A 24,442-nucleotide genomic window follows, 5' to 3' on the forward strand; every position below is an offset into this window, starting at 1 on the left:
TGCTTGTGTCTCTGCCTCTCTCTCTTTCTCTCTGTGTGACTATCATAAATAAATAAAAATTAAAAAAAAATATCTGCAAAAATGTAAGATACTTGAAACTTATAGCAATTATGCGGGGCCTATATGAAAACAATTGTAAAAATCACTGAATAATGTAAAAGAAAACCTTATGACAACTTTTTATTTTCCTCAATTTAAAAAAGTGCCACGGGATCCCTGGGTGGCGCAGCGGTTTGGCGCCTGCCTTTGGCCCAGGGTGCGATCCCGGAGACCCGGGATCAAATCCCACATCGGGCTCCCGGTGCATGGAGCCTGCTTCTCCCTCTGCCTGTGTCTCTGCCTCTCTCTCTCTCTCTGTGACTATCATAAATAAATTAATTAATTAAATAAATAAAAAAGTGCCAAGGGGTGCCTGGCTGGCTCAGTTGGTAGAGCATGCTTGATCTTGTGACTATCTCTCTCTGTGACTATCATAAATAAATAAAAATTAAAAAAAATAAAAAAAATAAATAAAAAAGTGCCAAGGGGTGCCTGGCTGGCTCAGTTGGTAGAGCATGCTTGATCTTGGGGTTGTAAGTTCAAACTCCACGTTGGATGTAGTGATTACTTAAAAATAAAATCTTCAGGGGATCCCTGGGTGGCTCAGTGGTTTAGAGCCTGCCTTCTGCCCAGGGCATGATCCTGGAAACCTGGGATCGAGTCCCACGTCGGGTTCCCTGTGTGGAGCCTGCTTCTCCCTCTGCCTGTGTCTTTGCATCTCTCTCTCTGTGTCTCTCATGAATAAAAAAATAAAAATCTTCAAAAAAATAAAATCTTCAAAAATAAAAAGCGCCAAATCAGACAATATTGTCCAGGCATACAAGTATATGAGAAAACTCTTCATTAAAAGAAAAAACTGGGATGCCTATAGGTGGCTCAGCAGTTGAGCGTCTGCCTTTGGCCCAGGGCATGATCCTGGAGTCCCGGGATCGAATCCCACATCAGGCTCCCTGCATGGACCTGCTTCCCTCTCTGCCTGTGTCTCTGCCTGTCTCTAGGTCTCTCAAGGATAAATCAATAAATGAAAGAAGAAAAGAAAAGAAAAAGAAAAGAAAAAGAAAGAAAAGAAAAAGAAAGAAAAAAAAGAAAGAAGAAAGAAAGAAAGAAGAAAGAAAGAAAGAAGAAAGAAAGAAAGAAAGAAAGAAAGAAAGAAAGAAAGAAAGAAAGAAAGAAAGAAAGAAAAGGAAAACTAATCATCACAAAATTCAGGTTCCCCCAAGGAGACAGGAGATGGGATGGGGGAAGGGTGACAAGTAAGCAAATACATCAAACATAAATTAAGTAAAAGAGCCCCCCCCTCCCCATGGGATCCCTGGGTGGCGCAGCGGTTTGGCGCCTGCCTTTGGCCCAGGGCACAATCCTGGAGACCCGGGATCGAGTCCCACATCGGGCTCCCGGTGCATGGAGCCTGCTTCTCCCTCTGCCTGTGTCTCTGCCTCTCTCTCTCTCTGTGACTATCATAAATAAATTTTTAAAAAAAAGCCCCCCATCCCCCACTCCCTGGCAAAGCTCCAGATGGCCTGCCTACTACAGAAGTATCTGCATTTGCACTCCTGAAGGGGAAAGAAAGACATTAAATTCATGGACAGATTTTTATTCAGGGTATAGGCAAGAGCTTGTCTTTCTTTCCAGAAGCCCACAAGGGATTGGAGGGGGGCCATAGGCAGGACAGGGCTTAACAATCCCAAAGGCACACAACACGGAGGGCCTTTCAGCCTGGACAGATCCAGAAGGCTTCAGGGAGGGGCAGCCTTGCAAACGTGTTGGATTTCAATCAACAGATGGCCGAAGGGGAAGAACAGGCCAGGCCCGCCAGGAGGCGGGAGTGGGGGTTCTAAAGGGCGTTCTAAAGGCAGAGAGACCAGACAGAAAGTAGTGAGCCTTGGCTGCACATAGGCTTCCCAGGAAGGGTTGCTAGGGGAAGGGGGTGGTGCTTTGGGGTTGCTGGGGCATCATCTGGCCAGGGCTCAGTATTCGGGGGAGAAAGCACCCCAGAAACTCACTAGGGAACAAGGCTACTCTAGGAAGAATGGAGAGAGGGTTAAGGTCAGGGGTTCCCCAGCAGCAGGTGTGGTTTGGAGAGAGGGAGCCTGAGTCGGTTTTAAGAGCAGCCTCATTTCAGCTAGGTGATCACTGCCCTGAGCCTCAGATACTTTCCTTTTCTTTTTTAAAGATTTTATTTATTTATTCATGAGAGACAGAGGGAGAGAGGCAGAAACACAGGCAGAGGGAGAAGCAGGCTCCTCGGGGGGAGGCTGACATGGGACTGGATCCCGGGACGGCAGGACCACGCCCTGAGCCAACCGCTGAGCCACGCAGGCGCTCCCTCAGATACCTTTCTCCAAGAGGTTGCTGCCAGCCTGTGGACCCCATGGGAAGCCCTGAGGAGAAGGCCACACTTTGGAAGCCGAAAAAGTGTGCATCAACCCTCAGCCTGGAGCGTCTAACACTGCGCTGCCAGAGGTGGGGAAGGTTGTCAGAACTTTGACAATGCCAGGCCTTGAGGGCTCACAGCCACCACCTCGTAGACAGGCCCAGGGCCAGTCCTACCTTCTGGAATAGAGGGCTGAGACCTGGTTGCTGAAAAAAGCCCCCACTAAAGATACCAGAGTCGGGAAGAATGTGTTGAAGTCAGATCCAGTGAAGTCAGAGAAATGGGTCTGCAGCCCTGCCCCCACCCCCAGCCAGCCGCCTCCCAGCAGCTTAGATCCAAGCACCGTCTAGGCTTATCCTCCCTTACTAAAGTTTATCTGCCCAGTGCCTCAACCCAGAAAGTCCCTGTGGCCTCCAAACCAATTGATAAATGTGTTGGAAAACACTCATCTGTGTTCAGCAAGGAGAGGAGAGGATGGTCCTCATCTTGCGTCTCTAATTTATCTGTTCATTGCTGTAACATTTTCTTTTTCTTTTCTTCTGTTCTTCTTTTTATTTAGAGGACTGGGAGAAGCAGAGGGAGAGGGAGAGAGAGCATGCTAAGCAGGCTCCATAACCAGTGCAGAGCCCCATGGGGGGGCTCCATCTCCTGACCCTGAGATCATGACCTGACCTGAGCTGGAATCAAGAGTCAAATGCTTAACCAACTGAGCCACCCAGGCGGCCATGTAAACATTTTCTTTATACCCATGTCTCCACACATATAAATAATAATTATAATATCTAACCCTTAAATAGAACTTGTCACATGCCAGGGGATCCCTGGGTGGCTCAGCGGTTTGGCGCCTGCCTTTGGCCCAGGGCGCGATCCCAGGATCGAGTCCCACATCAGGCCCCCAACATGGAGCCTGCTTCTCTCTCCTCCTGTGTCTCTTCCTCTCTCTCTCTCTCTATGACTATCATAAATAAATAAATAAATAAATAAATAAATAAATAAATAAATAAATAAAAATCTTAAAAAAAAAAAAACTTGTCACATGCCAGGCATAGTTCTAAGTCTTCTGCGTATGTTCATTCATTTACTCCTCACAACAATCTGATACAGTAATCCATTTTACAGGTGAGGAAACTGAGGCATAGGAGATAAGTAATTTTTTTTCAAGTAATTTTTTAAAAAGATCTTTGTTTATTCGAGAGAGCGCGTGCATGTGAGCAGCAGGGGGGAGCAGAGGGGAAGGGAGAAGGAGGGGGAGAGAATCTCAAGCAGATTCTTAGTTGAGCATGGAGTCCCCCGACACAGGGCTCAATCTCACCACCCTGAGATCATGACCTGAGCCTCCCAGGTGCCCCAGGAAGTCAAATAATTTACTCCAGGAAGATATCTGGTACAATAATCTGTCTGTTTTAACAAAAATGCTAGGAGGCCATTACACACACACACACACATGCATAGATGTATAAAAATATATATGTGTGTATGTATATATATGTGAGATTTTATACACACAATGCATATATATGAATTTTTACATAATTACATAAATGTGATCATATACATTTTAATTTGTTTAAAATTTTTCCTTTTATGTTTTTTCCTCCTCCAACCATGGAATCCATGTTATCACCCATTGTATGATCTTCTATATTTATTATTTATTCACAATTATAGATGGACTTCATATACTGATACTTATAATCACGTATACAGGGTTTCTTTTGTCTTTTTTTTCTTTTAGTTGGCTCCATGCCCAGTGTGGAGCCCAACACAGGGATTGAACTCACAACCCTGAGATTAAGACCTGAGCTGATGGGCAGCCTGGGTGGCTCAGCAGTTTAGCACCGCCCTCCACCAAGGGTGTGATCCTGGAGACCCAGGATCGAGTCCCACATTGGGCTCCCTGCATGGAGCCTGCTTCTCCCTCTGCCTATGTCTCTCCCTCTGTGTGTGTGTGTGTGTCTCTTATGAATAAATAAATAAAATCTTAAAAAAAAAAAATAAGACCTGAGCTTAGATTAAGAGCCTGCTGCCCAACTGACTGAGCCACCCAGGCACCCCCCTTATGTCATTATTTTAAAATAGTAGATCACATTAAATAAATCATTTCTGCATCTTTCTTTTCTCACTCATCTATACCTGGAAACCCCTGGCAGATCTAATTCACTGTTTTTAACAGCCACACTTCAGTCCACCTACCATGTCTTTCCACCTGCTCCTCCTGCTCATGGTCCTCTTCTAGAGCCCCCCTCCCCCCAATGTGCCTGTTCCTTTACTCTATTAGGGAGTCTGAAGGTGGACATTCCAGGCCAGGTTAGAGGAAAGGACAAGGAGAAGGCAGCAAGTGGCATTTCCTGCTGGGTCTTGCCTACCTTCTTGCTGGTGGCCAGCAGCCCTCAGCCCCCAGAGGCGGGAATGCTGACTGTGTTATTGTGAAATCATTTGTATATTGTGAAGTGCTTTGCCTAGGATTGAGTGATTTGCATACAGGGTTTGGGGAGGGGGCGGTTTGCATCACTGAGATCCCAGAGCAGCATTCCCGAGCGTTTCCTCCCTTTGCAAAGAAACCAACCCAGGGGCTTCCACTGCAGAACTCAGGGCCAGGCTCCGGAGGGCGTTCTGACAGGCCTAGGGGCTGGTGTGCTGAGGCAGACAAGAGGCTTTCAGAGGAAAGCTGATCCCACCTGAAGGAGCTGGGGATCTATGAAGGCAGACAGCGGAGTCTGAAGTGCAACAGGGCATCAGGTGCAGTATGTGAGAGCCTAGCGTGCCCTCAGAGCCCCCAGGAGGCGAGAGCAACACAGGACAGTTGAAGGGAGCTACCAGGGTCACAGGCTTGGACGCCCCCCTCCCGTGGCAGTCTCTGCCCCAGTCCCCACATGCCCTATCGGGAATATTGTACCCTCGCCTGATTCCCAATGGCACCTCCGAGCCAGACTCCTACCTCCTAGAAGTGATTAAGTGCTATCACGTAACATGCTCTGGGTTCAAGGACACCCAGGTTCAAACCTGGCTCTGCCATCTGTGCCGTTGTGCGGCCGGGCTAACAGCACGCACCTCAGTGGGATAAAAGGACTCGGGGAGACCGTGCAAATGGCCTGAATGGCGCGTGGCAGGGTTCAGCTGTAGCTGTTCACTGTAGCTATAATAAGGCTACTGTTTGCTGGCCTAGTCTGGGGTCAGGCCTGGCTTCTGGCTTCTTCCTGGGGAGGGAAGCACAGGGAGGAGAGCTCCCCCAGGTTGGGGGTTCCGGGCAGCGGTGTCAGGCCAACATGCATTGGACCCCAAAGGGTTACAAGCCCTGGAGACAAAGGCCTGAGGTTCCCAGTGAAAAACCAAAGCATAAAAATAATTCGATGAGTAAGAATAAAATTCCCTCTTCTGAGGTTCCCGGGGCTAGGCCCCTCCCTGCGGCAGGCACTTCCCCTTTTCCTGGTTCATGGAGGAGCCAGGCCCGTTTGACTCAGAGCAGGAGCAGCCGAGCCAGGAACCCACCCGGCCGGGCCCGGCTCCCGGCAGCGCGGGCCGCCTGGCAGCCGAGCGCGCCCCCGCGCGGCCGCGGGCGGGACTGCGGCCCCGGGAAAGGAAGCGGCGGCCGGACCCGCAAGCCCAGCCACCCCGCCGCTCGCGGTCCCTGCGGGGCCGCCGCCCCCGCCCTGCGCAGCGGGGCTGAGCGCCGGGCCCCTGGGGCTCCCACTTCCGCCCGGCCCTCCCCGCCGCCCCCCTCCAGTGTCCGTCCGGGCGGAAGTGCGCCGGCCTCTCGGGTCCCCCACGGCCGCGAGACGGAAGCGCCCCGCGACCGCCGCTCCCCCCCGACCCCGCGGCGCGCGGCGCGTCGGGTTCCGGACAGGTCCCGTGTGACGTGGCCGCGCGGCGGGGGCGGCTCCGGGCTGGGGGCCGGAGGCCCCGGCGGGCGGGGCAGACCCGGGGCGGGGCGCGGCGCCGCTGCTGGATGGCCGGGGCCGCCCGGAGCGCCGTCGCCGCCGCCGCCGCTCGGTGAGTGACCGCCCGCCGCTCGGGGTCTTCAGCCCCCTCCTGTCGCCCCGCGCGTCGCTGCCCAGCGCTCCTCGCTCGCCCCCCCGCCTCCGCTGTCCCTGGCGCCCCTTGCTTTCCTCCTTTCCCGCTCGTCTCGCTCCGCGGCCCCCCGCAACGCCGCGTGCCCCCTCGGCCTCCAGGTCCCGCCCTGGGGCGCCCCGGGCTTGGTCAGGGTCTCCCGTCGAGACTTCCCACCCCCGCCAGGGCATGAGGAAACTGAGGCAGGGGCGTCGCCGCTCAAGGTCACAGTCACAGGAGGCAGGGCAGACCACATTTCCACCGCATGCCCGAGTTTCCAGATTGAACTTCTCGGTTAGTTGACTCACATCCACGTCCTGTGATCCAGTGGCTGGGAACCTTCCTGCTCCCGCCGGCCCGGGCCTCCTGCAATATAAGGAGGGCTCTTCGCGCATCCTCGCCGCGGGCACTGGCGCCTGCCCTGGGGAGCTCCTCTCATCTTCCCAGCCCGTGAGGGAGGCAGTTGCCTCATCCTGCAGACGAGGAAACAGGCGGGAGAGAGGCTTCGGGACCTGCTGGCACTCGAAGCTGTAGGTGCAGAGCACAGTTCAGGGCAGGTCTCCAAAGCCCGTGTGCGAGGCAGCTCCCCACCGAGGGCTCTGTCTCTGCGCCGGGGGCCGGGGCTCACCGCCTCTGAAGACGCTCCGACGGCTCGGCCCGAGCCCCGCCGCTTGCTTCCCCCACCTGCACCGTCCAGGGATGCCCATCAGGCTAGACAGTGGCAGCCTCAGTCCCCTGGGATGTCAGCCTCCCTGGAGCACGTCCCAGTGGCAGAGCCTCCCCTGGCAGCTAGAGACACCCGGCTGGGCTGGGCCTCCCGGTGGCTGAAGGGAACCCAGCCAGCGCCTCACCCCGTCATTAGGGAAAGTTTAGCCCCAGGCAGACATGCTGACACAGTCTGGAGCAGGCTCAGGAGGAAAAAATGTGTGGTCCTTGGGAGTGGGGTGTGGAAGAGTAGAGCCCCTTTGCTCTGCACCATTCAGAGGCCCTGGGCAAGGCAAGCAGGGGAGTGGGTGCCGTGGCCGCTTGTCTGCGGGGGGAGGATCAAGATGCCACGTTTGCGAAGCAGGTGCGCAGCCAAGGGTGCAGCTCACGTAAGAGGCCTTTGTGTTTTCCAGCACGTGGCATGCCTGGATGTCCCTGCCCTGGCTGTGGCATGGCGGGCCAGAGGCTCCTCTTCTTCGCTGCTCTTGCCCTGGAGCTCCTGGGAGGGGCTGGGGGTTCCCAGCAGGCCCTCCGGAACAGGGGGCCTGCAGCTGCCTGTCGCCTGGACACCAAGGAAAGCGAATCCTGGGGGGCCCTGCTGAGTGGGGAGAGGCTGGACACCTGGATCTGCTCCCTCCTGGGCTCACTCATGGTGGGGCTCAGCGGGGTCTTCCCACTGCTGGTGATTCCCCTGGAGATGGGGACTATGCTGCGCTCAGAAGGTAGGTGACCCTCCTCTGACGCCCAGAGTGGCCAGTGGCATTGGAAAACATGTTGCTGCTCTTCCTGGGAGAGTGGGGTCCCACGCCCCAGGAGACAGCATGTCTGGGGTGGAAGGCAGGGGCAGAGCACGTAACTTCTCATCTTGGTTCTGTGAGACCAGGGTGCCCCACGCTCATTTGTTAGTTCGTTTGTGCGTTTGTTGATTCCAAAAGAATAAAAGTCAGCAAACATTCACCAACAAACAATACAGATTGCGGTTGGAAACTTGGGCACCAGGCTGCTTGGGTTCCACACCTGGCTCCACCACTCACCAGCCTGAGTGGCATCGGGCAAGTTACTTACCCTTAGGCTCCCAACCTTAAAAACGGGGATAATACTAGTGTCTACCTCACAGATACTACCAGGAAGAGGAAAGGAGCTCACACCACTAGAGCACTTAGAAGGCTGCCTGGTGCGGGGGGAGAGGGCAGCGTGTTCACAGGCCCCGTGCTGGCCACCGCCATGTACTGGCGAGCAGAGTGCTGCTTCTGTCCCTTCAGTCTCTGCTGATAATGCAAAAGAGCCCTCCCAGCAAGGGCCCCTGGGTCAGCCTTCCCCGGGAACACATGAGAGGCTGGGGGCAAGCCAGCCCCAGGGGCAGGGACCTGGGAGCACCATCCGTGCACACATGACATGTCGTGATGGAAATAGAAGAAGACTAGATGGGTAGCTGCAAAAAATGCAGGTGCCTGCTTCCCTATGGGAGAGTGCAACAAAGTAGGCCTGGACCCCGGCTCTAGGAACCTCTTGGAAATGCATGCTCCAGGGGCTTCTGCCGCCTGTTAGGCTCGGGAACTGTTCGTTCAGCAGATGGTTATGACCACATCTGTGCCTCATGCCGGGCTGAGGGCTGATGCCACAGCTGTGAATAGAGCCTCGGGGGCCCTGCTGTCATGGCCTGTGCATTGCCAAAGTCCCTCTGATGGTGTCCCTGTGAGGTCAGCGTAGGGGGGACTTGGATTTTTAGCTCCATTTCAGAAATGGGGAAGCCAAGGGCCAGAGGACTTGTTTGACCAGGTTGAGGTTACACAGCCTGGAAGCTATAGCTTCCCTGGGATCCCACCGACCCCCAAGCAGCCTCTGCCCTCTGGGCCTGTTTCTCTATTAAACCGAGAGCTTGGACATAGCCTCTAGCGGGCACTTCCAACTCTGGATGCTGCAAGTTTGCCAAAGTCCCCAAATCTCTGCCGCTTTTCTGAGTGTCAGTGGGTAAGAAGAGACTCCCACTTAGAGAGCACCTGCCATGTGTATTGTCATTTAATTTGCACAAGGTCCCTGTCAGATACAATCACCCCCAGTTTACAGATGGGGAAACTGAGTCCCAGAAGTAACCTTCCCAGGGTCACCAGCTGGTAGTTTGGGGAGCCTGTCGGGCTCCCAAGCCCTGTCTCCTAAGCATGAAGCAGTGGTGGTCCCACAGTCATCCAGCGGGCGTGACATATTTCCTGCTGAGCACCCAGCTTGTGCTGGGCCTGAGGGGTGGGAGTGGTCCGGGAAGGGCAGCAGGCCGAGTCCAACCTTCTGGAGGCTTGCAGGCTGGTTGGAAAAACACAGCACGCAGTAAGCTGGGCGGGGCAGAGGCTGGCCAGGGGCTCTGATGGGTCAGCCCCCAAACCCTGTGTCTCCATTTTATAGCTGGGGCCCGCCGCCTGAAGCAGCTGCTCAGCTTTGCCCTGGGGGGACTTTTGGGCAACGTGTTTCTCCACCTGCTGCCCGAGGCGTGGGCCTACACATGCAGTGCCAGCCCTGGTGAGTGAGGCCACAGTCAGGGGGCAGGAGAGCAGAGGGAGCCAGTGCCCAGGCCAACCTTGCACCGCCAGAATGACTGGGAGAGGGCTTCTGGGCATCTGGCAGAGAACTTGTCCTGGCCCCAGCAACCTGGCCCCCTGTGGGAGTCCCCCCAGCCAGTCCTGTTTCCCCTATCACTGCCCCTGACTAGGTCCCATTTCAAATGGCCCCCTTCTGTGGCCCTGGCTTGGCCTGGCCTGTCAGTGCTGCCCCCTGCAGGTGGTGAGGGGCAGAGCCTGCAGCAGCAACAACAGCTGGGACTGTGGGTCATTGCTGGCTTCCTGACCTTTCTGGCCTTGGAGAAGATGTTCCTGGACAGCAAGGAGAAGGAGGGGGCCAGCCAGGTGAGCCCCACACCCCGGGGCCTGGATGGGTCAGCCTCTGTTTGGTGGTGGCCAGGGCCTTGAGGCCCAGCTTCGGAGTTGAGCCGTGAAAGAGGGGCTCTGGGAGGCTGGGCAACTGGGAAGATCTGGGGAGTGTCGACATTGGCCCCTGCTGTGGCTTGTCCTCATAGGCTGTTAGTGACAGCAGTGGGGAAGGTCGAGGGCCAGCTGATTCTGGGGGCACCTAGCTGATCGAGCAGCAGAGAAGTCTAGCTAGACAAAAGGCCTGTTCCCTGTCTGTTTCTCATCTCTCGCTCCCCTCCTGTCTACCCTGGCCGAATGGGGGAACATCTAATGTCCCCTCTCCCTCCTTCTCCTGGCCCTAGGCCCCCAGCAAAGATCCCGCTGCTGCCGCCGCACTCAGTGGAGGCCACTCTCTGGCCCAGCCGGCTGCAGAGCCCGGCGTGAGTGCCGTGGTCCGGACCATCAAAGTGAGTGGCCCCCTCAGGGCCCCCTCCTGCCACAGCGGCTCCCTCCCAAGTGGCAGGCCCGACTGAGCCCTGCCCCCTGGGTCAGTCTGGCTTCCTCTCCCCTCACGCAGGTCAGTGGCTATCTCAACCTGCTGGCCAACACCATAGATAACTTCACTCATGGGCTGGCTGTCGCTGCCAGCTTCCTTGTGAGCAAGAAGGTGAGTGGGGGGGGCAGGGACAGGTGGGACCCAAGCATTTCTGGTGGGAGTGATGGTGCCTGTGTTGACCAGTTGGCTCTGCCTCCCAAATACACCTCCAGCCTGTGTACTTCCTACTCCCTCCATCACCAACGCCCTCACCGTAGCCCTGAGGGCTCCTACAATGGGGCCTCCTTTGCTCTGAGCCACTGGGCTGTTGTAACTGCGAACATTCCTTGCTGGGATTACGTACCTCTGCCAGACTGCTAGGCTTGGGCCCTGGCTGCTTCTAGATGCTACTCACTGACTTCTTCCCTCTGGCCTCTGACATTAGGGATCTGCCTCCTCTTGAACTGGCTGAGCTCTTTTCCTCCTCATGGCCTCCATCTCACACTGCTCTGCCTGCCTGGAATGTTCTTCCTCCCACTCTTTGCAATCCTGGCTCCTTATTCTTTAGGCCTCAGCTGACATGCACTTCCTCAAAGAGGCCTCTGCTGACCCCTCGTCTAAATTAGACCCCTGTCACTCGTGCTCTTGCCACCTGGCCCACCTTTTCCCCCCGCAGCACCTGGCACTGTGTAGTCATGTGGCTCTTTGCGTGTTCATTCAGTCCTTGCCTCCCCACTCCAGACTGTTAGCTGTGAAGGCAGGTTCCTTGTCTGCTGTATTCACAGTAGCCTGATGGTGTCTAGTCAGAGCACCTAGCCGAATAAATATTTGTAGAATGAGTGGACAAGTGGGTGACTGGCCCTTGGCCCAGAACCCCACACACTCCCTTCCCTGCAGATCGGGCTCCTGACCACCATGGCCATCCTTCTGCATGAGATCCCCCATGAGGTGTGTGCCAGGGGTTTTCCATGTTGGCAGCGTGGGTGTGGGGCTTCGGGAGGGGTGTGGGGTGGGAAGCCCAGCAGTGGTGGCCCTCGGGGCTAGGCTCTGGAGGCCTGGAGCTGCTCAGCCCACCAGGCTGCAGCCACCATCTCAGCCATGCTCCAGCCTCCTGGGGGGAGTGGGGTCCCAGCCTAGGGGATGAGGGCTAGGGGGCCCAGCAGCAGGGCTGGTGCAGGGGGCTCGGTGTGCAGGTCCATACCTGACCCTTTGGGGCCCAGAGTGATCATCTGGACCTCCCCTCAGGTGGGCGACTTTGCCATCCTGCTCCGGGCCGGCTTTGACCGATGGAGCGCAGCCAAGTTGCAGCTCTCAACGGCACTGGGGGGCCTGCTGGGCGCCTGCTTCGCCATCTGTACGCAGTCCCCCAAGGGAGTAGGTACGGGCGTGGTGGGTGGTGGCGGCAGGTGGCCGCCAGTGGAGGAGGGGCCCCAGCCAGAGGGCACAGGTGGGCCCACCCCAGTATCCAGGCCAGGATCTGCCCGAAGCCTACCCTGGGGGAGTGGGTGCGATGCACATGGCTCCCCTGGGCTCCCCCGGGCTGCCACCCAGTCGGGAATTCTCCTCCTGCTGCTGCAGAAGAGACTGTGGCCTGGATCCTGCCCTTCACCTCTGGCGGCTTTCTCTATATCGCCCTGGTGAACGTGCTGCCTGACCTCTTGGAGGAAGATGACCCATGGTGAGTGACCCTCACCGTCACTCACAGTGGGGGGCCTGGGGCGCTCAAGAGGGCAGGGTTTTGGGCACTGCCCCATCCTCAGCACCCCCTGAACCCGGCCCCTCTCCCCACAGGCGCTCCCTGCAGCAGGTGCTGCTGCTCTGCACAGGCATTGTGGTGATGGTGCTGTTCTCGCTCTTCGTGGAGTGACCGTCCCCGAGGCCCCCCCACAGCAATAAGAGACTCAGATTCACTCTGTGACTGTGAGGCAGAGGGCGAGTGCCTGAGAGCACACCTCTGACCAGATGAGAGGATGGCATGTGTGTGTCCGTGTGTGTGTGTGCACATACAGGTGTACGTGTGACCAGAGCTGTGTGTGAGACCGACACTGTGATCATGTGCTGGGCCCAGGGCCCGATGCCCGCGTCTGCCCCCAGCCACACTGTGGTTTTCTCGCCTTGCCACCCTGTGATCCTGCATTTCTTCCGTGAACAGAGGAACAGAAGCATCCCAAGTGGAGGCCTCTCCCGATCCAGACCATAGTGGGAGGGAGAACAGCCTGAGGAGCCCAGGGCCCCAGGGAGCCCGAGCTGTCTCCCCCTGAGGCCCAGGGGGGGGGTGTCCCTGGCCTCTCCTCAGGCATGGAGCCCCGGGCAGCCTAGGACTCAGGCCAGGGAGCCTTCTCTGCTGTGTCCATTACCTGGCCCAACCTTTGCCAGTTCTAAGGCCAAAGAAAGGAGAGGCGGGTGCTCGCGTAGCCCCTGGCCCCGCTCAGCACTGACAGCCCTACCCTGCCAGGGGTGGAGCTGGGAGAGGCCTTCCAAGACCTTTTCCTCGTGGCGGCCGGCCCTGGGCCAGCGCCTGCTCCCCTGGTGAATGCACCCTGGCAGCACCCGCAGCTTTTGCCACCTCCAGCTGCCAAACAGCAGCCTGCAGGGCAGTGAGCAGCCTTGAGCCAGAGAGACCTCCTGGTCCAGGTCAGGGATGCTCGGGCCAGGACCCCAGGTCCAGGAGAGGTACCCTGGGGGCAGGAAGAGTGGGCCGGGGCTGCCCCTCCCTGCCAAGGCCCCTTTTCCTGTCCCGCTGCGCTGAGGGTAAGTTGGGGGTGGTGAGGGCCCTGCCTTGTCAGCACTCAGGAATGTGCTCTGGGAGAATGCTGAAGCCATAATCCCCAGCTATTTCCCTTGGCTGACGCCCAGGTACTCAGCTGGCCCACGCCACAGCCAGGCTCAGCCCTGCTGCTCAACCGTGGACGTTCTGAGAAGCAGCCATCAAGAGGGTCTGAATGGGTTTACAGCAGTTTTGCTGTGGTTCCGTTTCTATCTGTAAATACCTATTCTATAGATGAGATACAAATAAATGTTATATACAAACGGGCTGCCTCTCTCGTGCACACGAGTGCAGGGTCAGGCAGGGCTTTCCTGGGCGCCCCTTGCTCCAGCCAGGCTGCTGGCTGCGAGGCACCCCCCCACCCTCCACTCAGCTAGCCACCCTGCCCATCTTGTCACCCCCACCGCCCTCCAGCTCTTTCTCTGAACGCTTAGCCTTGCAGTGCTTCTTAGAACAGGGCATAGCCTTTCGTGCCCGACCAGGCTTGTCGCTAGCTTAGTGGTCCACTACTACAAGGCTGGCACTATGCCATCACAGCCGTCACCCCCAAGGTGGCTGTCCTTACTTCACAGACTTAAGAGCTAGGGGCTTTTCCCCAGCCTGTCCCCAGAGTAAACGAAGGAAGGGAGGGCCATTCACAAAGTCATCTCCAGCAGTGCTTCAATGAAATTAAAAAGCTGATGGGAGCCTTACTCCACATATCCTGGCTTCCTCAGAGCGTAAAGGCAGCATCAGGCACCGGGGGGTGCTGCTTCCCCACACTGGTAGCCCAAGAAAGGGAGAAGTTGAGTTCCCTGTGCTCTCCAAGCCAACCAGACAGCTTTCAATAGCCCCCTGGCTGAGAACTGCCTTATCTGTGCCATCCTGGCGTCAGCCCGGGGCGCTCAGAAGCCATCAGCTGCATTCACAGCTGGGACTGCCTGGCTCTGACCCAGCAGCTTGTCGGCAAAAAGGGAGCCAAGGCAGGGACACGGCTGGTCACCCACCCCCGCTCCCTCGGGGCACTGGGGCTCCTACCTGTTAAGCCCGTGCAGGGAGGAAAGTGCACGTGCAATCACAGTACTTGGCCTGCCCAGGGAGGCAGTGGGGCCCCATTTATAAATGAGGAAGCTTATGGGGCATGGGGGGGGTGGGGGGCTGTGGGTTCACTGTGGTACCAAGAGGTGAATGCCCTGACTGGTCAGGAGAGGGAACAGAGAATGCAGAAGCAATGGCAGCCAGTCTGTCCCTGGCCGAGTCTGTCCCCAGGGAGACAAACTGGAAGCCATCAGAGGCTGTGCTGGGAATGCCTGGGGCAGGGGGTAGAAGTCCATGGATCGCCAAGGGGATCCCCACCGCAAACACTAGCACACTCTGGAAGGTGGCCTGGAGGCGATGGGACTCCAGGGTTAGGAAGCTAGCAATGGAGCCAAGCCCTCCAGATGGGCTGGCTCGGTCGGGAGCTCAGGTCGGGAGCTCACCATGGGCATATCCACGCCCACTTGGGGGAGAGGACAAGAAAAGAGGTGTGGAGGGTCTTTTGCTAGAGGGCAGGTAGAGCTGACAGGAGTTTTGAGGGGCTCTTCCCCCAAAAGGCATCCCGGGGCCCAGCAAAGCTGCCACTGAAAGCACAGTAGAAAGCAGACGTGCTTTACTGTCCTGGGTTTATTTATTTTTTTTTATTTTTATTTTTATTCATGATAGGCACACAGTGAGAGAGAGAGAGGCAGAGACACAGGCAGAGGGAGAAGCAGGCTCCATGCACCGGGAGCCTGATGTGGGATTCGATCCCGGATCTCCAGGATCGCGCCCTGGGCCAAAGGCAGGCGCCAAACCGCTGCGCCACCCAGGGATCCCCTGTCCTGGGTTTAAATCCCAGCTATGTCCTAAGAGCAATCCTGGCCCAGCTGCTTACACACATCTATGAAATGGGACTGACCTGCTGGGGGCCACTGAGACAACCAGATCAAATTATGCATGAGAGCTGTTCAGCATGGGGCCCAGAGCAAGCCCTCAGTGAAGCCACTAGGCCAGCTACGGTGTGCGGGGGCTGGAAGGTAGGCAAGCAGAAAACCAATGAGATCCGCAAGGAAATGGACAGGACATGGGGCCTGACGGGGAGGGGGGGCTGACAGCAGAACGGGGCAGGGGAGAACACTTGTGACCAAAGGTCAGGCCTAGAAGGGCCCTCAGTGTTCTTGCTCAAGGTTCAGTTCTCAGCAAGAAGAAATGAGCCAAGAGGAGCGCCACGGTGGCTCAATTGGTGAAATGTCTGCCTTTGACTGAGGTCATGATCCCAGGGTCCTAGGACTGAGCCCCACATTGGGCTCCCTGCTCAGTGGGGAGCCTGCTTCTCCCTCTCCGTCTGCAGATTCCCCTGCTTGTTCTCGCTGTCTCAAATAAATAAAATAGTTCTTTAAAAAAAAAAAAAAAAAAAGAGCCAAAAAAGTTAATGACACAGGGAGGAAGAGGCAGCTCAGGGGCCAAGAAACAGGAGGTTGTCCAAGACCTAGAGCCTGGCTTTCCAGGGAAGCAAGGACAAGGGCACCAAAATGTGAGAGGCGAGAGGCTGACTTCTATTCCAGCCCTTGGTCCTGGAGCTGTAGGGCCCCAAGCTCCGAAGCCAACAGGTGGGGCGGGGAGTGGGAAAGGGGTTGGAAAGGACACGGACATGGTGGGGGGAGGCCGGAAGACCCCAGGCAGCAGCTGTAATCCATACCCATCCTTCCCTGGGGCCTCACCTGACAACTGCTTTGAGGCCCATGGCGGTCTAGGGTTTCCAGGCAGCGGCATCTGGGGAGGACGGGTATGCTCTTCCATCCAGGCCCCAGGGAACGTGCAACAGACAGGTGGCAGGGACCTGAAACCATCTTTTATTTTGAATTTTAACCAGCACCAGACCAGGGAGCAGGTGTGGCGAGCAACCTCCTAGGCGTAGTACTGCAGGTTGGCTTTCTTCTTGGCCTGCACCTCTAGGATGCCTTCCATGTAGTCCTCATGCGTGAGCTCCGTGGCACCCCTGCGCAGCGCGATCATGCCCTGCACCCAGGACAGACAGGCTCTAGGGTGCCTTCCTGCACCCGTGACCCAGCTCTCAAGTGCCTCAGCCTTCTGAGCCTCCCTCACCCAGCAGTCTCCTACAGTCACAAGTCCCATCCTGTTCAGGGAAGGGGGGCAAGAAAGCATGAAGCAATCCCCTCTCCACGTGCTCCCACTCACCGCCTCCACACACACGGCCTTGCACTGGGCCCCATTGAAGTCATCCGTACAGCGGGCCAGCTCCTCATAGTTCACATCAGGACTGGGTGGGAGGAGAAGGAGTAGAGACCGAGACCCCAGGACTCAGTTATTGATGGCTAGAGGGAAGAGAGGGAGATGTCCTCCCACACCCCCCATCAAGCAGCAAGGTCCCCTCGCCCCATGACAATGGCAATCCCTTCCCTGCTGTGCCTTGTTCTCTTCTCAGTACGAGACAGAGGACAAAGGGCAGGGAGGTCAAAGCAGAGACCAGGTTATTCCTGTGTCTCTTGAGCTCTAGCCTTCTAGAAATCTGCACCAAAGATCCCAGGGACTGATTCAGCCTGGGGTGAAGGGGCAAGACGATGGCAGTCTTTCCCTTTTTTGAGTAGTGTAAGCCTTGCATCAGCACAGCGCTGCCCTGCACTTCACTTGACAGTGCCATGGCCCCACATGGTCAGTGACATTATCTCCAAGCACCAGACAAGAAAATTCAGGCTTAGATGGGAAATACCACCTACTAGAGGTCACACAGATCTGAACCCAAGTCCATTTGGCCCCTAGCTGATTCTTCAGAGCCCAGTGGCCCCTAGCTGATTCTTCAGGGCCATGCTGGGTTGTGCTCAGCTGCCAAGACGGGAAGTCAAGGAAACTGAGGACCTCCGCCTATGCAACTTCGGACCATGAGGGAGGAAGGGCAGGGTGATTCTAAGGAGTAGAGCACCCAGAACCAGGGCCCAGACTCCAGTAAGGTTCTATCTCAGGCTTCTGGGGAGATATGGAGGCTGGCATGTAGAACACGTGATCAGGGAAGGGAGACAGGGTGGCAGAGACCTGGGGACACTCAGGACCAAGACAACAAAGATGGCTCTTTGGGGCTCAGCGCCTTGCTCATGTCCTCGCTCACCTGACATTCATCTTGCGGGAGTGGATCTGCATGATTCTGGCCCGGGCCTCCTCGTTGGGCATTGGGAATTCAATCTTCCGGTCCAGACGGCCTGAGCGGAGCAGTGCAGGGTCGAGGATGTCCACCCTGTTGGTGGCTGCAATGACCTGAGCAAGGGCAGAGGCAGCAATGTGAACTGAGGAAGCCGGGGCTCCCAGAGAGCAGGCAGACGGAGGCAGCCCAGGGTCCAGATCAAACAGCAAGACAACCTTAACCCTAATTCTAGCTGCACTAAGCTGGGTGACCGAGGAGGTCCCTGGCCCCATTTCCTTTATCTGTGATGACAATACTCACCTTTACTTGAGTGTTGGGTTGGAACCCATCCAGCTGGTTCAGAAGCTCCAACATTGTCCTCTGCACCTCCCGATCTCCGGCCTTCTCACTGTCAAAGCTGGGACACACAGGAGGCCCGAGACACTGGTGAGGCCACAGCTTGGGAAGAGCCTTCCCCTTCTCCACCCCCTGGAAGCCTAATCCAACTGTCCAGGGAAGGAAAAGGTCTCACTCAGCGTGGGGCCCCCAGCCCAGGACTGGCACCGAACAGGTGTCAGAGACTGGAGAGGCTCCTGGGATCAGCCAGGCTGAGGATACACCAGTGAGCAAAACCAGCCACTGCCTGGGCTATCCCCCAATGAATGTGCCCCTGCCACTGCTGCCCTAAAGCTTAGAAATAGGGGATCCAGACTTGGGAGCGTAAGGGGGAGCCCAGGCAGGTATCCCTGAGGAAGTATTCCTTAGGCTGAGAACAAACAGGCTAGCAACCAACCAATAAAGAATGGGAGGGCAGCCCCAGTGGCTCAGCGGTTTAGCGCCGCCTGCAGCCCGGGGTGTGATCCTGGAGACCCGGGATCAAGTCCCACATCAGGCTTGTTGCATGGAGCCTGCTTCTCCCTCTGCCTGTGTCTCTGCCTCTCTCTCTCTCTGTGTCTGTCTGTCTGTCTGTCTGTCTGTCTGTCTAAATAAATAAATAAATAAATAAATAAATAAATAAATAAATAAATCTTAAAAAAATAATAATAAAAAAAAAACCTAAAAATTAAAAAAAAAAAAAAAAAAAAGAACGGGAAAAGTACATTCCAGAAAGGGAACAGGTGCAAAATCTCTCCCACCAGGGCTGGATGGACTTGGATTATGGAGCGGGTCTAAACAGATTTTTTTTAAATTTTTATTTATTTATTTATGATAGTCACAGAGAGAGAGAGAGAGAGGGGCAGAGACACAGGCAGAGGGAGAAGCAGGCTCCATGCACCGGGAGCCCGATGTGGGATTCGATCCCGGGTCTCCAGGATCACGCCCTAGGCCAAAGGCAGGCGCTAAACCGCTGCGCCACCCAGGGATCCCCATGGAGCGGGTCTATAAACCGAAAGGATATTTGGGCCCTGGGTGGCTCAGTCAGTTAAGAGTCTGACTCTTGGTTTCGGCTCAAGTTATGATCCCGGGGTCATGAGACTGAGCCCGAGTCGGGCTCCACACTCGGCAGGGAGTCTGTTGGAGATTCTCCTTCTTCCTCTGTCACCACCCCAGGCACACACACTCTCTCAAATATCTTTAAAAAAATAAATAGGGGGGATCCCTGGGTGGCGCAGCGGTTTGGCGCCTGCCTTTGGCCCAGGGCGCGATCCTGGAGACCCGGGATCGAATCCCACGTCGGGCTCCCGGTGCATGGAGCCTGCTTCTCCCTCTGTCTGTGTCTCTGCCTCTCTCTCTCTCTCTCTCTCTGTAAGACTATCATAAATACATAAAAATTAAAAAATTAAATAAATAAATAAATAAATAAATAGGGGCAGCCCCAGTGGCGCAGTGGTTTAATGCCGCCTGAGGCCTGGGGTGTGATCCTGGTAGACCCCGGATCAAGTCCCACATCAGGCTCCCTGCAGAGAGCCTGCTTCTTCCTCTGCCTATGTCTCTGCCTCTCTCCCCTCTGTGTCTTTCATGAATAAATAAAATCTTTAAAAAATAAAAAAATAATAATAAATAAATAAATAAACCAACCAACCAACCAACCAACCAACCAACCAACGGGATGCTGTGAAGACATGGGGGCCGGGGCAGGTCCAGGATGCAGTGGAGCGGATCAGGGACAGCCAGAGGGGACCATGCAAGCCATGCTCAGCCCAGCATTTATCCCAAGGAGCAATGGGGAGCCCATGAAAAATTCTGAGTAGGATGTCTGTCTGAGGGAGTGTGGGTGCATGGGAGTGAAGCGAGCATGTATGAAAGGAACATGCTGGCAACCATGAGAATGGATAGTCAAGGGAAAAGAAGCAGGGGAGCTAGTCAGAACAGAATTCAGGAAGTAAAACCAGAAGAGTAGAGCTATCACCATTCCAGGGGAAGCAGGGGACAGGGTGGGAAACAGAATTTAGAACAATCTCCTTGGTGGCACTCAGCACCCCCTTACCGCTTAGTGCCAATGGCATCCAGCTCATCAATGAAGATAATGGATGGCGCTTTCTCCTTGGCCAGGGCAAAGGCATCCCGGACCAGCTTGGCACCATCCCCAATGAACATCTGCACCAGCTGGGGGCCAGCCAGCTTCAGGAAGGTAGCCTGTTAGGGGGGCATGGCAATGAGAGTCAGGCCAAAGACACCAAGGGAAGTTCCTCTCAGCCCATTTGGTAGAGCTTTAGCTTCTGCTGCTTTCTTCCTCATTTTCTCCCAAAGCACTCACCTTGGTTTGTGCAGCGCAAGCCCGGGCCAGCAGCGTCTTCCCTGTACCTGGGGGGCCATACATCAACACCCCTTTTGGAGGCTGGATCCCCAAGTTCTCGAACTTCTCCTTGTGGTTCATTGGCAAGACAATAGCCTCCACCAGCTGCCAGGAAGAAGTCCTGGGTGAGGAGAGTGACGCCCCAAGGGCTCCTACAGCCCAACACTTAATGACCTCAACCCTAATAACCCATAACCCTCCTACTCCAATTCAGAGACACTGACTCTCCTTCCCCTGCATCAAAAGGACCCAGGATGCTCACTCCCACCAAGGCTGGTTATGGCTGCTCCAGGGACACCAGAATATAGTAGAAAGGTACCAGGGGAAGAACCAGGAACCTGAGTTCCAGCCACCGCTCTGGCCCTAACCTTCTGTGACCCTCAACAAGTCATTTAAGCTCTCTGGATTTCAGCCTCCTAAACTGTTACACAGCAGCCTCCTTATGTCCCTAGGATGCTTTGCTAAGAGGCACATTGGCAGTAAGTGTTCTGGTCAATGAAGCAAAAAAACCACAAATGGCCGGCAAGGCTGCTACTGGCTGCTACTGGCCAGTGCTTCTCACCTCCTGAATCTGCTTATCCAGGCCCCCGATGTCACTATATTGTTCCGTGGGCCTCTCATCCACCTCCATGGCCTTCACCCGTGAGTCATACTCTGTGGGCAGGGTCTCCAGGATCAGATAGGAGTCTTTGTTCACACCCTGGGGACAGAGCACGAAGCCTTCAGATTTGTCCCAGCTCAAGACCTAACTGGCTGGGTGGCAGGTGTCGGTACAGTGAAAGGAAAATACAGGACTAGGAAAGATGAGAACCAAAGAGCAAGCAGACAAGCTCAGACTCTCCAGGATGCTCTGCCAAGATGCAGGGCCAACAGTGACCTGGGCCTGGGGCAGAGGCTCAGTAGTCCATGGGAGAAACCTCATTGGAAAAGCCCTCCCTGGGCTGAGGGACACCGCTCACCACCAAATCTCCTGGCTTTAGCTTTTCAGCATCCACCAACCCAATCACAGGCAAGAAGTATGTCTGTAGGAAAAATTCCAGGTTCAATCTCAGTTACTGTCCTCAATAAAGCTCCCTGGTCCTGTCCCACATCCATCCCTCACCCTCCTCAGTTCTATCCTAGAGCTATCCTCACCTGTCGTGTAGAGGTTTTGATCACTGCACATTTACCCTTCCTCTGAGAATCCAGGTCAATATTGGCACCATCCTCTTCTTGATCATTGGGATCAACATCTAAAAGCTGGGGGGGAAAAAGCTCAGGTCAAGAGGTCCTGCTCAGCCCCCTCCACTCCCCAGAGTCCAGTGCTTCCCAGGCCAAGACAATCCACCTCACTCCTCAAGACTATCCCAGGCCCACGGCATTGATAAGATCCATTTAGGTGTTGCTTCTCCGCAGAGAGCTCTCTACCTCCAAGTAAGGAGGAAATGTGTGGCTTCTTAGGCCTCTTCAGGGTATCTACGAGTGTGTATAGTGCCCTAGAAATGCATACTAGGGAGGGGGCCCCGCAAGGCAGAGCTCTAAATGCAATTTGGGCCTCAAAACTTTCACCCACTCTTTCTCCAATGGCCCTACTGTAGGCTGCCTCCAAGCCCGGCTGACCCTTTCTCTTCCCCTCCACATACACACACACCTCGATGACGTTGGAGACAAGATACGGCAAGGTCTTGTTCACTTTGATTTTCTCACTGTTCTCTTTGATCTTGTCTTTCATGGCCTGAAGTTCATGGGTAACTCGCAACACTTCACTCTTCATGATCTGGGATGAGGGCAAGTGGAAGCAAATGTTCAGCCTTGGCTCACCTTATCCTAGGGAGGGCCCTGTAACTGGTGAGGCCCAGAGGGACCAGGGGGACCTTCCTGCATCCGCTGACTCCGTCTGGAAACCTCCTGAAGCAGTTGCAGCAGAGGGAAAAGAGCAGGGCTCTGAATGAAGCAAATATAGGTTTTAGCTCCTGCTTCTCATTAAGGGCTCGGTACTTCAGCAAAGTAAAAAACCTGTTTCCTCAGCTGTAAAATGCGGGCTCCCTAAAAGAAAGATTCTCAAGAGAAATTATTTAAAGACCTCGCTGGAAAAGGGAGCCTGATGAATCCTCTCAGACCTGCCTTCCCACCACTCGGTCTCTCACAGGTAAGGCTTAGTTTTTTCTTTTTTTTTTTTTTTCTTTCTTTCCTTTTTTTTTTTTTTTTTAAATAATCCGCGGGCCCTATGTCTTCCTGGAAAGGCCGTGAGAAGAACGTAAAAGCCGCTGGGATCTCCAGGGCGGCCCTGTGGGGGCTTCGCTGCCGGCCACCGGGGCTGTGAGCCCACCTTGATCTCACTGTCCAGCAGCCGTGTGCGCTGGATAATCTCTTCTGTGGACATCTTGAGCACCTCCTCCCCGATTCCATCTTGCTGTTAAAAAAAAATTTTTTTTTAACTCAGGGCAAGGATTCCGCCGCCTCCGAACCCCACTAACAGCCTCAGCTTCCCTGCCCATAAAACCGAATTGAAGGAGTCGAGCGCCTTGCCCACATCCCAAGCGGCCCCGACCCCGAGACCAGGCCAGAACTCGACCCCCCAACCTCTTCGAGGCCTCCCACCAAGGGCGTCTTCCCACTGGCCCCGGCTCCGGGATCCCCAATTCCCCCAGCGCGCACCTCAGCCTCATCCCACACGGTCGCCATCTTCTCCTGCCGAGTCACTGGATCCTCGCGTTTTGGCAGCAGATTCACGTCCTGAAGGAGAAGACTGAAGATCGAAACGGACAGAAGCTTCGGCCCGGAGATTAATACTATCTTTCTGAAGGCCTGCTCCTGAGTAGTGACGGACCTCTCTCTCCAATTCCTCACTTAACCGAATTAGTTCCGGCCGCCACTGCCGTAACGAATCTGCTTCTCCTATTCAAATGACAAAGCCCGGGACACAGGGCCCGCCCCCAGCTCCTCCACCGCTCCTGAAGCGTTACCGCCCTCGTCCTGTTTAAGCCGGAGCGACAGGTGGATGCGCTATTGGTCGCTGCGCGCGATGGGCGGAGCCTGGGTGTGAAGCCGGAAGGGGCGGGAGAAGCGATGGGAGCCTCGAGAGCCTTTGGGAAATGTAGTCTTAAGCTGGCCGGTGATTGAAAGGGCGCTTTGGAAGCGGGGGCTCGACCACAGGATCTGGCGCAGCTAGGAATTAGGATTCTCGAGATGGCTCTGCCTCCCAAACCATAGGCAACAGACGCCAGGCGTGTGCGGAGGGCCAAAAAAAGGGCATGCCCAGGGCTACCAGAGAGAATCATTAACCAATTTTAAAGAGAAATCGCTGCTGCTGCTGCTAACTTTTGAGCAGCGCCACAGAACTGCCCACGTGGGATGAGCTCCATTGACAACAGCCTCTCCAATTAAAAACATTATGACCAACATCTGTACTCGTTTCTTGTCATCTCAGGAAGTAGGGCAGATCTCTGGATCATGAGACCCATTTTTGTTGTATCTGCGTCCCTTGCTCCAGAGGATCCTCTGCATATCACTGTGAGGTGAGACCCAGGGCACCCCTAAAATGAACTTCATGTCAGCCACCAAGCATTTCTTTTAAGCCGAGCCTTCACAAATAATCTGCAAACTTGGTGAGAACCTGCCTCGTGGTTTTCTTGAAGCCGCTGAAGGCAGAGATTTCTTTAAGTAACAGCATTTGCAGCTGCTCAGGTTGGCAAACCAGCTCTGCGAGTAACAGCATTTCTTCCCTCCTCTCAACAGCCCTGCCCAGTGGACAGATTGGATCATCATTCGCAATTTTTTTCATTTATTATTCATTCATTCATTCATTCATTCATTCGTTTATTATTTATAAAGATTTTATTTATTTATTCATGAGACACAGGCAGAGACACAGAGGGAGAAGCAGGCTCCCCGTAGGGAGCCTAATGCAGGACTCAATCTCGAGACCCGGATCACACCCTGAGCCAAAGGCAGATGCTCAACTGCTGAGCCACCCAGGCATCCCTATTTATTTATTTTTAAGTAAGCTCTATGCCCAATGTGGGGCTCGAACTCAAGACACCAAGATCAAGAGTTGCACGCTCCACTGACTGAGCCAGTCAAGCACTCCTATCATTCTCCATGTTAGATAAGGGCATGGACGATCAGAAAAGTTAAGTGACTTTGTCCAGGGTTGTTCAGTGAGTCAGTTGTCAGCACAAGAGCTGCTGATTCCAAATTCACACTTGTCAGAGTTGCCTGACAAGA

General features: G+C 55.2%; 2 protein-coding genes and 3 long non-coding RNA genes across 13 annotated transcripts in view; 2 read left to right on the forward strand and 3 right to left on the reverse strand.

Annotated features, from left to right (window-relative positions):
• The window catches only part of LOC140612747 (uncharacterized), a 20,692-nt gene extending 14,822 nt beyond the window's left edge, over positions 1-5,870 (reverse strand). For both annotated transcript variants that reach the window (XR_012013901.1, XR_012013902.1), the window contains exon 1: positions 4,607-5,870. This is a non-coding gene — a long non-coding RNA (uncharacterized lncRNA). The remainder of the gene's footprint in view (positions 1-4,606) is intronic.
• On the forward strand, positions 4,902-13,627 carry SLC39A13 (solute carrier family 39 member 13). 7 transcript variants are annotated; one of them, XM_072790792.1, is made up of 10 exons: positions 4,902-5,152; positions 7,579-7,887; positions 9,563-9,676; positions 9,867-10,059; positions 10,425-10,529; positions 10,640-10,729; positions 11,495-11,545; positions 11,843-11,975; positions 12,176-12,275; positions 12,389-13,627. In XM_072790792.1, the coding sequence occupies exons 2-10, from the start codon at positions 7,595-7,597 to the stop codon at positions 12,462-12,464; spliced, it is 1,155 nt and encodes a 384-aa protein (XP_072646893.1). In that variant the 5' UTR covers positions 4,902-5,152; positions 7,579-7,594; the 3' UTR covers positions 12,465-13,627. The 7 variants fall into 7 exon arrangements, with proteins under 7 accessions (XP_072646893.1, XP_072646896.1, XP_072646895.1 ...); XM_072790795.1 differs by having other exon boundaries at positions 4,903-5,152; positions 9,920-10,059; XM_072790794.1 differs by lacking the exon at positions 4,902-5,152 and adding an exon at positions 6,291-6,403 and having other exon boundaries at positions 9,920-10,059.
• On the reverse strand, positions 9,155-12,875 carry LOC140612752 (uncharacterized). Its single transcript, XR_012013910.1, has 3 exons — positions 11,799-12,875; positions 11,277-11,409; positions 9,155-9,463 (listed from the first exon to the last, which is right to left on the reverse strand). It is a non-coding gene; the product is annotated as an uncharacterized lncRNA (long non-coding RNA).
• Positions 13,628-16,193: 2,566 nt separating the features above from the next.
• On the reverse strand, positions 16,194-23,135 carry PSMC3 (proteasome 26S subunit, ATPase 3). 2 transcript variants are annotated; one of them, XM_072790789.1, is made up of 12 exons: positions 22,874-23,135; positions 22,545-22,628; positions 21,867-21,992; positions 21,371-21,475; positions 21,196-21,258; positions 20,799-20,936; positions 20,198-20,341; positions 19,928-20,076; positions 17,821-17,917; positions 17,488-17,633; positions 16,563-16,644; positions 16,194-16,382 (listed from the first exon to the last, which is right to left on the reverse strand). In XM_072790789.1, the coding sequence occupies exons 1-12, from the start codon at positions 22,898-22,900 to the stop codon at positions 16,272-16,274; spliced, it is 1,272 nt and encodes a 423-aa protein (XP_072646890.1). In that variant the 5' UTR covers positions 22,901-23,135; the 3' UTR covers positions 16,194-16,271. The 2 variants fall into 2 exon arrangements, with proteins under 2 accessions (XP_072646890.1, XP_072646891.1); XM_072790790.1 differs by having other exon boundaries at positions 22,545-22,624; positions 22,874-22,903.
• Positions 21,294-23,921, forward strand: LOC140612753 (uncharacterized). Its single transcript, XR_012013911.1, has 2 exons — positions 21,294-22,364; positions 22,659-23,921. It is a non-coding gene; the product is annotated as an uncharacterized lncRNA (long non-coding RNA).
• The last annotated feature ends 521 nt before the right edge of the window (positions 23,922-24,442 follow it).

The sequence above is a fragment of the Canis lupus genome, chromosome 21 (genome assembly GCF_048164855.1).
Source record: "Canis lupus baileyi chromosome 21, mCanLup2.hap1, whole genome shotgun sequence".
NCBI classification, from domain to species: Eukaryota; Metazoa; Chordata; class Mammalia; order Carnivora; family Canidae; genus Canis; species Canis lupus.